The 16,718-nt window shown below is 36.7% G+C and overlaps 1 protein-coding gene across 1 annotated transcript; it reads right to left on the minus strand.

The window, feature by feature from the left end:
* Nucleotides 1–226: 226 nt before the first annotated feature.
* Nucleotides 227–16,196, minus strand: LOC132065569 (uncharacterized). The gene is made up of 15 exons (XM_059459012.1): nt 16,001–16,196; nt 11,803–12,471; nt 10,890–11,096; nt 10,470–10,778; nt 8,900–9,021; nt 5,999–7,189; nt 5,099–5,240; nt 4,850–5,021; nt 4,557–4,720; nt 3,651–3,736; nt 3,307–3,406; nt 2,335–2,396; nt 1,671–1,773; nt 747–881; nt 227–699 (listed from the first exon to the last, which is right to left on the minus strand). The coding sequence occupies exons 1-15, from the start codon at nt 16,166–16,168 to the stop codon at nt 658–660; spliced, it is 3,672 nt and encodes a 1,223-aa protein (XP_059314995.1). The 5' UTR covers nt 16,169–16,196; the 3' UTR covers nt 227–657.
* Between the last annotated feature and the right edge of the window lie 522 nt (nt 16,197–16,718).

Genomic DNA, 16,718 nt, shown 5'->3' on the forward strand with positions numbered 1-16,718 from the left:
ATCTTCTTAAAAATATTTTGACGAGATTTCTTATGGCTCAATTTGGGCTACATTTCTACCCCACTTGTAGGTGGGTTTGAATTGGACGGGTCAAAATGAACTGATTTAATAAATGGGCGGATCATTAACCCGTCTAAGCTTAGGCAGGTTGGGAGGGTCATCATGTCATAAGAAAATTTTGTCACCCCTAATTCTTTCAAAGAGTGATTCCATACTAAAAAATCAATACAACAGAAACCAGTTTCCTCATTACATACACAGTGAGAACCACGAGAAGTTACTATTACATTTCACCTGAGTTACCAACAAAGGCTAAGATTCAAGTGTGCTACATACAACATATAATATGTATAACATGCCAAACTTACAAAAGGCAGAACCAGCTCATTGAAACCTAAATGATATCCTATATGTGAAAACCAAAAGGTTACAACTCTGTGAGCAAGATAGGAAAAGCCACGCTTTTGAGGATCTTAAATAGACACACACGACGTTTAATGTATATGTGCTCGTGAGTCATGAGTGAGCCTTTGAACAAAATGTGCCCCACGAAATGCCAAGATGCTATTGCTCGTGGAAAATCTGACCTCGTGACATATCCAAGCTCCTGAAACAAAAACAAATCTCCTTCTGCATATAGTCTCCCTGGCAGGTGCTTTAGACAAGAAAGACCTGGTGTCCCATCTGTTTACCAATAACCTGCTTTAGACAAGAAAGACCTGGTGTCCCATCTGTTTATCAATAACCTCTGAATAATGGTCGTTATAATTCAGACGCTCCCAGAAACTTGACAGGCCGAATTCTCCATGTTTGGGCGACTTAAGATAACATAGATACAACTCTTTGATGTTGTTAGAAAATGATTTCCTCATGTGAAGCACCTGAAAACAGCAGATATTTATTTTGTACTTGGTTTCTCATCTCCAGTCTCTCGGAAGAGGTAAAATGCAGCTTCTTCCACAGTAAGCTGATTTATTTCCATATATGGTATTCCCCCAAGACAAAATAATCAAAATATGCATGCAAGGCATAAGAACAGTTGCTGGAATTTGTATACAGTTTACTGTTAGATAAAGCTGTATTAGACTATTAGATCCTCCAAATTAGAAGAAATATGAATGATTGGAAATGCCACAGATTGAAATGGAAGGTGATGTGTTTTTTTGTGGCAAAGTAGTGTCACTATCGATAATCTCCAAAGAAGAGGGCTACATATTATGTAGCAGAAGTTACTTATGCAGTAAACAGAAACCATTAATCATCTTTTTTTGCGTTGTCCTATTACCGACCAGCTATGGCAGCTATTCTCGACTTTGCTGGTATCAAATGGTCTATGCCTAGGAAAAACACACAATCTTTTGCGTCGTTGGTATAGGCAGGGTCTGGGCAAAGCAAGAAATAGATGGCGGTAGACTATTCTAGCTTGTATTGAAGAGAAAGGAACTCTAAACATTTTGAAGAGAAGCAAAAGTCAGTCCGGAGGATTAAGTTTAAATTGTATCTTTTTATTTCACTTTTTGATGTAAAAAGAAATAAGCAAATGAGGCAGAAACTTTACTAGATTTCAGTGTCACTATAAATTAGAAAAGGGCTACTCTTTTGGATTTTTTCCCTCACTTACATAGAAACTTCAGCACTAGTTTTGTACTGTTTATGAATATAATTATTACCAGCGAAATGTCTCCATTCAGACAAGACCGAAAATCTACCGCGGATTGCAAGATACTTCGAATAATGCTGGAAATATGTTGAGTTTCCTCTGATAAGAAACATCTGCAAAAGTTCATATCGTAAACAACCATAAGTTCATCAAACAGAAAATCAAATTTTTGAATCATCAATGACAAACTGAAAATTAAAAGTTAGGGACTTGTGCCTAGAGGTCACAAGCAAACCATTCTAAACTCTTTAAAGTCAATTCTATGACAAGTGGAAAACCTTCAATTAAATACACTCTAAATATTCATCTTTTTGACTCACCCTCGCAAATGTTTCCTTCCCTCTCTACACCCTCCCTCCCCCCTCATGCACACATAGACACCAGAGATTCTCAAGGTCACTGCTAATTTTCATTTACACTGGTCACATAATCTTATACCCTCCGGAACTCCTACTCAATCACAGATCACGTTCACTTCTTTTCATTAGCTTAAAACTGTGGCAAAATGACAAAATCCATAGCTGCAACAACTTGATGATTAAGTCCCAGTGTTTGAGCTACAAAATTAAGCACCAAAATATCCCATTTTTTGGAAGAATTATTCATACCCATTTGTGTATGTGTGTCAGACAGATAGAAAGAATAAGAAAAGTAACCAAGTAAGTCAATCTTACATGTGCAGGGAGTCATTCAGATATGCCATATGTGCAGAATGAAGATCCATCATATCTTTGACCTGGTGACCAAAGAATGCATAAGTGTGGAGTAACATCTTGAAAAACATCAAAATGACAAAGAAATCTCAGAATATAATTCATAAGAGTGTTTTCGAATAATTTAGATTTAGAATTACTACCAGCACCAAACACCTAATGCTTAAATAATGAAGCATTAAGGGCTTCAAACCTGTTTGAGCCAGACATACTAGAAAATATAGCACTAAGAAAATAAAAGCAGAACTGTATTTTTGCGGAAAGAGATAATATAGCTTGCGCTGCTTAACAAATAAAATGAGAATAATTTGACACTTCTGTATGGTAAGGTTTTGAATGAGAGTGACCCAGTCATACAAAAAGCGATGGAAGCACATTCGCAAGGATTGGACAATATGTTCATTTAATTGCTATACTAAGCTACCAAAAGATGAGATACATACGTTCATAAAACTTTCAAACCCCCAACTCCAAGCCTTCACAAATTCATCGATGCTACATCTCAAAATTAATATTTAATATTGACCAACACCATGTTGAAGAGACTGAATCGAATTGGCAAAATCCTATAAACCAAGATTACTGTATCACGTGTTGGTCCTCCACACCCCCACACCCCACGAAAAGAAAACAAACCAAAGAGGGGTTTAAAAAGTAAAAAAATTCTTATCAGTTACAAACAAAAGGAGACAGCAAAACTTTATTGAATTTCAATAGCTTATTAACTCATCCAAATAGGTTCACATCTTAGCCATGAAAAGCATAAGATATAAGAGCTTGAAACCAATTTAAAACAGCATTATTGTAAAGCATACCACACGCTACTGAAATGCAGTAGATCACAAGACTAAGACTAGTGAAAGGCTGATAATAAATCCAAACGGCAAATGAAGGAAAACTATCATTAAAACCTAGATACAAGGTGATCCTAACCTTGTCCTTAAGAGAATGCATGAATCTGCACCAGGACACATGAGATAGTTGTGATTGTACATATTGTTGCAACGTAGATACAAAATGATTAAGCTGGTGCCTGGAATGAAATTCAGAAACACATAAGTAAAACAGCATAAAGTAGCAAACTAAAACCACAAAAATAACAAGCAACATCATACCAAAAGACATGTCAGAAACAAAAGCATGAGTATAATGTCTTGTGGTTATTCTTCCACCATTGTATCTTTTCAAATACAGTTACCAGACATGCCTTGAATCAAATAATGATATCAAGATAGCCAGAAATAAAGAAGATAACAAGCACTAAAACGTAAAAGGACCTCGTTTCAATTAAGATGGACAATTGCTTTGGTTCTGCATTGTCAAACACAAAACGTTGATTCTTCTTGTTCAATTGAGAGAGATCCTGTTCACAAGGACAACATATCAAAATTATTAGGTGATTTAAATTATCACTTAATGTACAATAATTTGGTTAAGACAACTTTAGTGTGCAGAGTAATCTGTTTTTTGGTTTTGGGAGGAAATGGATGTAAACATGCATCCTCAGATTGATTGTTTCATATTGTCAGCACGATAGAGAAGGGTTAAGATATAAGAGCAATACAGTTCTTGAAATACTTCTCCCCCTCAGTTGAAAACCTTCAAAATCAAATCCTTCAGAAACTAACTAAACTGAGATGGTGGCCACTAGAAACAAACAGAACATGCAAAACTAAAGAAATAAGTCCCCTATTAAGTGGTATGCAGTGAGTGAACCACAGTTTCCAACAGTTACACTATATCTCAAAGACAAATAAGCCCACTTCCATTCCTCCATACAACATAGATTCGACATTATCCCGTAGGCTCCATAAATCTATACCTTCACCAGTCAATTGAGAAAAAATTAAATAGGGATACCCCTGTCTCAACCTGTGTAGGCTAATGACAAGAAGAAATGAAATAGGGGTTTCCATAGTCGCACAAGGGATAATTTCAGCATTAGGTAACTGCTTCAACCAGTCAAGGCCAAACAGGGCTGAGCTGGCTTTTAAGTTCAACGAACTAGGTATAGAAGACAGGTTTCCAGATTACTTTAAATTGTAAATGTACAGAGACAGGAATCCGCAAAAGAAAAGAAAAAGAGAAGGATTAAGCAAAGACAATAGAAACATACAATCTACGCATACTGCATATATGCATAATGCATCTACAAAAATATGGAACCAATATCAAATCAGTACCTTCAATGAGCGCCATACATCACTTAAAGAGAAAACTGCAAGCTTGACTTGTATCAGAAAACTAAAGATGTCCGAGTATATTTTCAATGCTCCAGGAGACAATATGATGTTGAGTGGCCAATCTACACGGTAACCCAAACCCAAAAAATCTAAGGAGTGGATTCCTGCCAAGAGTAGTATAGTTGTAAAAACTGAACCAAAAATGCCTATAGAAGACAATGCACCATATATACAGATACGCAGAGGAACAGTAACGGACAGAAAAAACGTAGAACATGGCATGCAGATCCTACCATACAATGTTCCTCTGGCTGAAACTGAGATGCTAGTCGTACTACTCCCTTTCACATAGACATATAAACGGTCCTTATAAGGATCTCCTTCACAAGAAGATCTCTGAACTGACAACTCAAGAATGCCCTGAATTTCTGATATTCTCTTTTCAGCCTCTATGGTGTACCATTTCTGGTTCGAAGATATTAAACAAATCAAGAAAAAGAAGGTAAAAAAAAGACAAACTATGAAGCGGTAGAAGAACATACATGATGTTGAAGAGAGATGACAAACAGATGTGCCCAATCTGCTACTTCCATAAAATGGTACCTCCTTAGTGCCAGCAAATGTTCTTGCAAACCAAAACCTTCTTCAAGTAATTTTATAGTCAATTTGCTCAAATATTTGTATCTAGCAATGTCAAGGAAAAATAAGAGGCCACACAAGAATGTTAACAAATAAAATCTTAAGAAAAACAATTGTTTCTTTTCTTTACTCTGCACAAAACTAGAGAAAGAGATGAAAATATAACTTTCACAGGTATAAATCAGCTGAAAACAACATCAAAGTTAAAGAGTCGAAACAGCAAAATAAGAGAACTATGGGCCGCCAAGGAACAATGGATCTAAAAACAGATGACAGATGTCAAAGCGGGCAAGACAGTGATCAATATTACAAACTTGAAGAAGGAAATTGGTTCATCAGAACCACATCCCACCATGGAACATTAGCCCTGCAACTCAAATACTTCACTGACCTGGAACTAACTGATTATTCATGAAAAACCATCATCTGAGACTGCACAAGTCAGAGGAGTCTAAAAGTCCAACTTCAAAATTCTAGAATACTCAGATTTTATCAAGTATCATGCCAACTATATAGGTGAACGTTACTCATTGAATAAAATTTTAGCACTACTGGTCACGGGAATATAAATTTTACCTACTACATTAATCTGTCACTTCTGACTGAGGTTGATTTAATACAATATGCTAAGTACACTATGCTATGTAGTCAGAAAAATGTAAATGGATTTCTCCGCTCATCAGGAATGGGAAAAAATTGGAAGCCCGCATTAATAAAGCATAAACAAATAAGGGGAAGTAAAAGACAGTTTATTTCAAGTGTTGATAAGCTCCATTTCATGCATCTAGAATACATAAGGATACTGAAGCAAAATCTCTTCCAACAGGCACTTTTTGATAATATGATCCAGTGGCATCTCAAGAACTGTCACCAAACTAGTCTTCGGATATCTGGCAGTTGTACTGGAAATCTTGCTAGAATTAGCAAGCAGTCTCTCCCAACCACTCCCACCAGCAGCATTTTCCAATGATGACCCTTTTCCATTGTGAACCTTTGAACTTACAGGGGAACAAGTATGAGACAGCTCTGCCTTCTTCTCCAAGTTCTCATCGGAGCAATCTTTTAAGTTATGTTGACGACTAGTACGAATGGCGGAATTAGCTGCTATACTAGTCAAAACAGAATCCCCAGCTCCTAACTGATCTCTAGAACTGGCAGCAAACTTTTCTATATACATCTTGCAAGGATCCCTTATAGATGTGAAATCAAAAAAAGGATAAGGTGGTCTAGAATCTCTTGAGCACATTTGTTCAGACTCCCTCTTTGGGTTAAGAGCATTTCTAGTCAAAATTGGGTTCATGCTGAAAAAGTCGGAGTGATGCTTCAGCTTCCATGATGGCAAACTTGTTGAACTTAAAAAGGTACGAGCTCTATTCGGATGCTGATCATCTTCATAAGCCTCAAGCATTGAAGGATTTCGAGGTAGAACTGAACCACTAGAATCTACATTGTCATGCAGCTGGACACCAATTCTACAACTACTTATTTCGGGCTCAATCTCAACTGCATGCAACCATGTAGTCTTAGAGCTCCTCCTATCATTATTCAGAAAATTTCCTGAGCAATCAGACAGCCAGGATGTATTTTGGCAACTGTCAGTAATCTGGTTATCAAGTGTCTGAAACATACTTTCTTCCCCACTTCTATAGGGCAGAAAACTGTCAAATGCAGCTCTTTCACTGTTACTAACATCTGTGGGAAAACATGGTATTTCCATTCTTTTACAAGTTTCATATGAAACATATTCTGCAGGGCATGAAGTCTCATCTTGTGGAAACTTCTGCTTCTGCAGAAGACCATCATCAGTAAAACTTAAAGCAGATAAATAATCTGGTTCCAACTCCACATCATTGCCAGGGGTGTTTCTCGACAGATCAAAATTATTTTGCTCCTCTGAATTTTCTTCCCATGAAGATTCAGATGATTCCAGTAGATCTTCAGTACAAGAAAAATCATTGTCTGTGCTAATTTCAGCTTCCATGATGTTGTGCAGCCTAAAAATACAGGTAGGATACTCTTCAGTAACAGGGAAAGGTTAAAAGAAAACAGAAAGTTATTGACGAGATGTTCAGATCAGCCTCAACAATGAGTGGAAAGAAAAGGCTCAACTATGCAGCTCTAGGAACTCAACAAAGAGTTCAATGAACTCATTTAATGTAAAAGTATCCATCCAAATTAAGACAATGGACTTATATGACTCAACACCCTCCTGCACGTGCAACCTGACTTTAGGATTAAGAGCCTGTTTGGATTGGTTATTTAGGTGTTTTTTAAGTCAAAAATAATGGCTCTTTCAAGGGGAATTTAGCTTACAGCAGGATTTACCACCCCAATCAACAGCTAAATAACTGGCCTTGGGAAAACATTTGGAAAACCAAAATCCCACACAAAGTTGCACGTTTTGTGTGGCTTCTGGCTAAGGAAGCAGTCCTGACACAAGACAATTTGATGAGGAGAGGGATACCTCTATGCTCCAGATGTTTTTTTTGTGGTGAAAAAGCAGAGACAGTTAACCATCTATTCCTACACTGCAAGGTTACAGAACAACTTTGGAGATTATTCTTAAATCTTAAAGGCATATCATGGACTATGCCTGGAAAGATTACAAAAGCACTTCAGAGTTGGGAGGAAGCAGGCTTGCTGGCTAAGAACAGAGGTAGATGGAGGATTGTCCCTGCTTGCATCTGGTGGACAATTTGGAAAGAGAGGAATTCTAGATGTTTTGAGAATGTAGAGAATAGTATGCAGAAGGTCAAATTGAATTGTATTTTGATCCTCTTTTTTGGTGTAATCAGATATACTCAAATGACACTGTCTCTATCATTGATGTTTTAGATTCAATATAGAACATGACAGTAGATTTTTGGAGTACTCTTGTAAATATGGCTTCAGTACAATCTATGTACTGTTTTGCTCATTATGGAATGTAGATACAGTTAACAGTTTCAAAAATAGCTTTTAAGCACTTTTGTGATGTTTGGGTAAGATAAAAAAAAATACTTTCAAGTACTTGTTTTTAAGCCAAAATAACAAAAATAAGCCAAAATTATAAGCCCATCAAAACAGGCTCTAACACGTGACTTTAATGTGGACTTATGAGTCTTAGCATGGGCTTTCTAAAGGTTGGCTCAATACCATGTGAAAAAATCTGAACATCCAATGCAAAACGTTAAAGCAATGGCCAGGAGTCGCTCAAACCTTTACAGACCTCTTTGGACCAATATGGGACCGTAAATATCTCAACAGCTTGTTGAATTTGGTAAACCTTTACATCTAAAAGTTTAAACCGTCAAAAAGGGATACTTTTACTTGTTTATTTTAGGCCTTCAACACGTTCCCTCATGTGCAGTCGAGATTCTTTTTCATGGACCAAGCAAGTGGGAGCTTTTTTTATGAAGAGCGAGGTGAGACTCAAAAACAGGACCTCAGCTTACGTAAATACCATGTTGAATTGGTAAACAATCTCACCTAAAAGCTTAAATTGTTGAAGAGTAGATTATTTATTCATTTCTTCAGAATTTCATACTTCAAATGATGCAATTTTTGCTCCCAATAGTCAGAGCACAAGAGCTGTAGAGAAAAATGATGGATATATAGTAGATAAAACAATAACCAGAAAATCAGATTGTAGACAGTTTTGGATGGAAGAACAAATGAGACGCACATGGGGACATGCAATGAAGCATATAAACGGGCACACTTACAAAGTTTGGTCTCCGGTATCAATTGAATATTCATCCAAGTTGTCACTAGTTGAAAACACCACAGGAGAGTTCAAATTCCTGGCATGGTTTGCATATCTAAGTTGCATGCCTTGCAGAGATATCTGGGAAATAGAAATCTTATTTAACACATGAAAAGGTTAAATGGGGGAATAAAAGATTAACCTTGTTTTACTTCTATAACGTAATAGAACGTGAGAAACAAGCATTACTGTGAAAAAAGTTGTTCTAATTGTCCAGATTACTTGATGCACCATAAAAATATCAAAGGATTTTGTTCAATAAGGCATATGTATCAAACTCTTATTCAGTACTCTACAGACGCAGCAATGGCACCTCTAAAAGTTAACTTCAGGAAAGTGTAATCCTATGTTGCTCGGACCCTTCACTTTTGCTGCCGCACCCGTGTCGGACACGACACGACACCGACACCGACACCGGATTCGTGTCGGATCTGGTCAAACGACATTGGATACTTTGACCAAATCCATGGACCAATCTGAGAAAAAATTTGAGGCCGAATTGAAAGAAACGGAGAGCTCTTGAAGAGTGGACACTTATTGCATCTAGAAGAGTTTCAAGTTAATTAAAAATTAATATTTAATTATAAATGAAACATAACTATAAAAAATTTTGGTTTTCTAGGCATAGATTTAGTTACTTTTCTTATAATTTTGAATTATTTTAGCCGAATCCCCGCACCCGTATCCACACCTGGATCCGTACCCCCGAATCTTAAAATTTAGATTATGTCGAATCCGACCTCTAGATCCATACCCGTATCCGACACTCGACACCGAGTCCGAGCAACATAGGTGTAATCAAACTAATATATTTTCTTGACATTAAAAGACAAAAATAGGAGAAGAAGTGAGATATCTAAAACTAAGAATACGCTAGATAAAGGACAGTAATACATATGAGACATTGGTTCTTACCACCAAAGACAAATCTTGTTGTCATCTAATTCATTTCTCACCTATTATTACATTAGAAAAAGATACGTGAGGAAAAAGGAGATGTAACACTTATGCTGAGGGTTTGTCAAGACCTTTTACTGGATCTCTAATGTTCACTTTTTTCCATCCATGGAAGCAGGACTTTGAAATTAGAAAATCTTTAACAGGATAAACAATCACATAAAGATCATAGTTTCTAAGGGGCTCTTTGGTTGGAGGGGTTAAGTGGATTATCCCGGTATAAAATTTGGGATTAAATATATCATGTGTTTGGTTGAGAGTATCAGCTAAAACAAGGATAAATTTTACACCACAAACAAAAGTCATGGGATTATCTATCCCATATAATCCTAGTTACGATCCCAGGATAACCTTGTTTGAACCAAACGACCGTAATAGACAAACAGCACAAGCAATTAGCATTTATACAACATAGCTTAGTTATCCTGGAAAATTATTTCATGGAACCAACAGCTGCAGAAACAGGAAGACAGGAAACTTATTTCATGGTTCTACAGCTGTAGATACAGGATGACAGCAAAAACTTTATAAGCAAGAAAAATTTGGAATTGTGGCCTCTGAAATGAAATTACCTCCCGAAATCTGAATTCTGATTTAGAGAAAACGTTGTCAATTTTCACCAGCATCCTTTGGTAATAACTGTTTCTTGAAACTACCATTGTCTCAATAGCTCCTTTCTCAAATAACAAGGACGATCTGAAGCTTGGGAATTCACTTGAAAACCCATGGATTCCAGGAAGGAACTCTTCATAAATACCATTAAATGGTCCAAAAGTATTACAGAACTCAAGTAACTTCATTATTATTTGAAGCTGTTGACCTGCTCGGAAAAGAGGAAGCAAGCACTCCTCCAGAAATGAAGGTAAAACTCCCTCTCTCACCTGAGATATTGAGTAGCAGAAAAAACATGACTCCAAAGTATACATAATAAGCATATTAGCATTGAAAAGAGATTAGAACTCCAAATTCTAGGCATTGACAGACAGCATTACCCTAACACTTGCTAATGGGAAGTCATTAGAGATTCCAGTGTTACCCGGCTCAAGATCAGGTTGCTCTTTCACATTTTCCACGATGAACTCTTTAAAAGGATCGGTAATGCTACCTTCAAATATCCACGATCTAATAAATCCACAGTAGGGTTCCCATGAACGTAGAAGCAGGAACTTCAGGAGAGCACAATGGGCTGGATTAGCCACCTAGCCACAAAAATCCAAGCACTACCAATAATAAGCAAAAGAGACACCTTAGTTAATCTCTTAAACGAAAAGTTCAGATCCATAAAATCCAAAACCTTGCACCCAAAATGTAACTTTTTCCACAATGGCTAAAGAAGAAACACTTAGGACTACACATACTATTGTAATAACAAAAATTAGCGACTATAGCATTCAGACTATATCAAAAGTTGCAGTGTAATACCTAAAGTTACATAAGTTCCATTAAGAATGCCAAAATTTTCTTTCCTACTTACAAACATCTCTTAGAAGAATCATACTATCCATTTTAGATATTTCGGTAGCAATTCCAGGTGGTAACATCAATTAGGTGTTTTCACAAAATGTGAAAATAGGTTCACTTTCACTCTAGCCTCAGTTAAGTATATGGACATCTGTCTCCTTCCCATGCATCTGTTTTGTTATATCTACTAATAACTAGCTGCTTTCCTCCTCAGATACAGAAAGAAAAGAAATATGCATCATGTAATGCATGAAGCATTTACATCAAGGTGATAATCAAATACCATGTGTGACTTGCTAATGTGCACAATCTAAATCTTTATGAAACAGCAAAGTACCAGATCAAACACATACAGTTGATGTGCAAAACCGAATTATGAATCCAATTTTAAGAATGCCAAAAAGTAGAACAGTAACTAAAGGAACTGCTTCTGTATAATGCTACCTTTAGTTGTGTGTACAAGAAAGTGAGCAGAGCACCACTTCTGGGGAAATTATTAAACTCTAAGAATGCTTTGGCACTTATTTCTTCAAGAGATAATTCTGAATATCTAAAAGCTAGATCACTCATATTGCAGATATTACCAAGCACATCCATCTGAGTTCTTAGTCCTGCAGAGTGCAGATAAGCCTCTAGCAACGTGATTTCACCATGCCCAACACTAGTAAAACAGCCTCCACTCTTAGCCTTCAAGCCACGCCTCAAGTTGACAGAAGCATATAGTGTATTCAAGGCGGAGGTATAACCATCTAAGATTTTTGCCACAGAAACTGCAAAGGCCTGATTAACAAGTGTGTGATTGCTCATTCGGCGTCCCACACCATCACCGGCATCATACATTTGAACTTCATCCTCATTTTCATCTAGACTTAAACATGTAAAATGATTGACGAATTTGTAAAGAAGGAACACTATGCAACCAAAATGCCCAATGGATTTAAGTAGATTTCCCAAGGCAAGTGTGCTTGAAGTCCGTGTCCACAAACTTGGGATATGATGGAAGGATCTATCAGCTGAATCAAAACAAAATAACGCAGATAGTTTTTGAATAGATATTAAAGCTGATTCTACGCCTTGCAAAGCATCCAAAGCCAGCCTCACCAAGCTAGACTCCTGAAAGGCGAACGTTCAAAAAATAAGTAAAGGGTCTTTTACATTTTCCAGAATTACAAGGAGCAAAATAGCGTTTAGTTCATCCATTATAAAATCATAATATCACGAGAGATAAAGATGATGCAACTTTCTTGTCCCTATAAAAAGTTCAAACTTGAGAATCAAAGAAAACAATAAAAATTCAAAGAACGTGACCCAACAAAACCTGTCCCAGCAATACACAAGTATTAAGCAGTTTCATAGGTTGTATGTTATGTGCTCAAATTGGTAAATTGCTACTCCCATTTTCTCATTTAATTAACAAGAAAAGGTGAATTGAATTAGAAACCAGCAAAATATTTGAAAATCACACTTAACCACTAAAGTTTAAACTGTTGCAATTAAAACATTTATTAATTACAACCATTGCAACTTTAGAAGTTAGGAAGATCCAATCTGTAAGAGGAAACAAATTTTACCATTCCGTTTACTGCCATATTAGTTATTACAACAGATTTCCCAACCTCCCCTTAATTTTGGCTTTAAAAGTAATTGAAATAATCTTGTAAGTGAATGTGAATCCCCATTTCTCAATTAACCTTGCAAATTAAGTCGTTGCAATTTGAAACAAACTGTTTTTAATAGGCGAAATATGTTCAGCAGCCAAGCAACTAATACAACAAAAAGGCCTGTACATCAGTCACAGACCTAGGACGTATAAGGAAAGTGAGCACCCTAGACAGCAAAAAGTAGCACAAAACTAGGCTATAAAAGTAATTCTTATAAGGTACTCTTCATAAATTGAATCAAATTTCACATTTTTGAATTGCTTGAATTGAAAAGTTATATTTTTGGAACAGTCAATCCTACAGCAAACTATAGAGGATGTAGTGGAAGCTAGTTACCTCTCCTCTCTTTCTTACTGCCCTTATTATAAGTAGGCAACCTTTCTTTCTTGCCTTTCTTCTAGAGCAAATTTTACTCATACATTACTTAAATTTTATCACAATGTTTTAGAGTTTTCTTTTGAAAGTATGCTTTTCTTCTTCCTCTTTAATAAGTCATGATCTATTTGATGTGATCTACCAAAAATTAGTCCATATATTAAAAAATCAAAAGAGAGTATAGACAAGGCTCTCTAAACAGGGAGCAGCAATTTGGTGCTAAATGACAGCCAGGCTTTTTTAAAAATTCAATTTGGCACCACACCCTAACTACAAAGTTAAACGTGATTGGGCGAGGTAGTATTAGCACAGATGATCCTTAGGAAGTCCTCATGTTGCATTCCTCTTATGTTCCAGAAGAATGATATAATACATGAAGATGCAAAACACAGAATTAAAATAAGAAGATGGAGGAGTGTTCTATGATGAGAGGATACCTACCAAAGTGAAACACACGCTCTATAGAACGGTTACAAGACTAGCATTATTATATGAGAGTGGATTTTGAGCCTCTACTGTTTAACATATCCACAAGATGAGCACCAAAAATGTGAATGTCAAACTGGATGTAGGGTCATATAAGATTCAACAAAATCAGAGATGATCACATCTTACAGAAGGTGTAAGTAGCTAACACAGGATAAAACAAGTGAAGATCACTTGGATGGTACAATCATGTCCTACGTAGACCTCCAAATGCAACGATTGTCATGTATGAAATCATGGTGATTGATAGTATTCGAAGAGGATGAGGTTATCCTAAAACTCACAGGGAATGATGTTATCTCAAAAGAATTATATTCCCTCGACGTCCATGCAGATCCACCGAAAAAAATAGAACACAACGGAAGCAAAAGCTCCATATGGACGACACCGACTAGTTGAGATTAGTTCATAAAATGCATCTTTCTAATAGTTTTGTTTAATAACGGTAGTGCCCAACCAGCTCTCTGATAACTCACATTAGTACTGACTGGCAACTCAGTGCGCAAAGCATCCCGCGTTAGCAAGGTCCGGGGAAGGGCCCGCACCCTAAGGGGTGTGATGTAAACAGCCTACCCTAGTGCAAGCATGAGTGGTTGCTTCCACGGAAGCCGTGAACTATAGGTTACACTAGTACATGTACCGAATAACTTTGTCAAAATGCATAGACATGTAGGAATAAATCACCTAGCATTTTTCGCATCTACTAGGATTATACCCTAGTCTCCCGTGGCTTATTCCAGTTTCATTGACTGCTTTGCCCCACCGGTGCCAACTTCCTAAAAGTTTAATGGTCTCTGCTGCCAGTTTAGGCAACAAAAACATACCTTATCAAGAAACAAACATAAACAGCCCTCATCTGTTGTACACTATGCAATTAATATTGTACATTGCCGCTTGGATTTCTCATTGGATTGGCAGAAAAAGAATAAACTTTTGGGACCAAAAATCACAATGGTCCTTACAGAAACAGCAAAGCACATAATTCAATTGAAAATCGAGAAAAAATTGAAAATCTCAACAAACATGTCCCAAAAAATGCTATAGCAATACATAAGTGTAAAACAACACCCTCACCAGCTGTGCAACACAGATTTAATCTTTGTAAATTGCCGCTTTAATTCTCATCGGATTGACAGAAATCAAAATGGTCCTTACAGAAACAGCAAAGAAGCACATGAAATGGAATTCCCAAAGAACAAACAACAACAACATACCCAATGTATTCCCACAAGTGGGGTTTGGGGAGGGTAGGATGTACGCAGACCTTTCCCTTGCCTTTGTGTGGTAGGGAGGCTGTTTCCGATAGACCCTCGGCTCGAGAGAAAAAAAAAAGGATTTGAAGCATGATACCAAGAAAAATATGACAACAAAGCAGCAAAATAAAAGCAAAAGAAGAAAGATACAGTAGTACACCTCGAAAAAAAAAAAAAAGAATCTCCACGATTACTAACTAATACTAGTAATAGGGGGAATACTCGGCTATCACTAACCTCCTATCCTAATCCTCGACCTCCACACTTTCTTATCCAGGGCCATGTCCTCAGTAAGTTGTACTGGAGTTGTCTCATGTCCCAGAAAAAATGCACTAGCAATACATAAGTACATAAAACAACACCCCAACAGTTGTACAACTAGCAATTAAAACTTATACATTGCCAATTAAACTTGTACATTGCCAATATGCAAGTACCATCCATAAAAAAGGGCAGCCCAGTGCACTAAGCTCAGGAGCGATTTTATGTGGTAATTTTGGGTCACGTGAACACGTGATCTCTCAAGAAACTAGGTATTTTATGTATATATTTTTTTTAAATTGGTATAATATTAACTGCTGGAACACATGCTACAATAAGGTTAAATGGTGCATTTAGTTGAAAGTTGAGTTAGAATCAATTCCCATTTAGTACATTTTTTCCTTCCTTGAACCCATATTCAAGAAATCCTAGATTTGCCTCCGACTAAGCCCCTGCTGTGTGTGGGGTTTGGGGAAAGACCGGACCACAAGAATACATAGTCTTACCCTACATTTCTGCAAGAGGCTGTTACGCCAAGGCTCACCCCTTTTAAGTACCATCCATGTATAACCAAAAAAAAAAAAAAAAGACAAAAAGGGTACTAACAGAAACAGCAGAAGTGGAATATTGAACATGTGAAGAACATTTAGTGTTGCCAGAACTCAAAGAAATGCCACTTTCAGAAGGAATAGATTCCCAAGGTCTGGCTGGTAAATATGGATCTTCCAACTTCAATTTCTCAAACAATAACCCCAAATTAGTATCCACTGCCATTCCAGAAAATTTGATTTCCCTAGGGTTTTGCGGGATGAGTGCAAGATTTTGAACCTTGTGAGTGTTTGATTCTTGATTCACTACTACTATACTAGTGGCAATGGCATTTGTGGTGCAATACTATGCAGAAATCAAAAAAGATGGGGCCAAAGAGAAAAAAGAGGAAATATATGGGTAGAAAGAAACATTTTTTGTTTAAAGTATTTGGGACCTTTTCCCTCCAATTTTGAAGATAATCAGCCCGGTCTAAGAGCCCGTTTGGATTGACTTATAAGTTAGTCAAATCAACTTATAAGTCATTTTTAACTTATTTGAATGTTTGGTAAAAATAAAAAATGGCTTAAATTAAGTTAAAAAGTGCTTAAAATAAGCCAAAACCAACAAGTTGCTCAACCTCAATTTTTTTTTTTTTTTGGCTTAAAGCCATTGGTTTGACCAACAACTTTACTCTTTTATCCCTTATATTTTCTGTTAATTTCAATTACTTCTAAAAATCTTTTAAGCACTTTTATCCAAACACGTAACTGCTTATTTATAAAATAACTTTCAG

This window comes from Lycium ferocissimum, chromosome 7 (assembly GCF_029784015.1).
Source record: "Lycium ferocissimum isolate CSIRO_LF1 chromosome 7, AGI_CSIRO_Lferr_CH_V1, whole genome shotgun sequence".
NCBI lineage: Eukaryota > Viridiplantae > Streptophyta > Magnoliopsida > Solanales > Solanaceae > Lycium > Lycium ferocissimum.

Bases quoted from the DNA above. Each gene is read 5' to 3' on its own strand.
- LOC132065569 (XM_059459012.1), bottom strand. From the start codon at position 16,168: ATGGCAGTGGATACTAATTTGGGGTTATTGTTTGAGAAATTGAAGTTG. The intron at 9,022-10,469 runs GTAATTTCATTT...TCTATTTCCCAG, and splicing joins CAGAATTCAGATTTCGGGAG to ATATCTCTGCAAGGCATGCA. The intron at 4,721-4,849 runs GTAGGATCTGCA...TACTCTTGGCAG, and splicing joins AGCCAGAGGAACATTGTATG to GAATCCACTCCTTAGATTTT.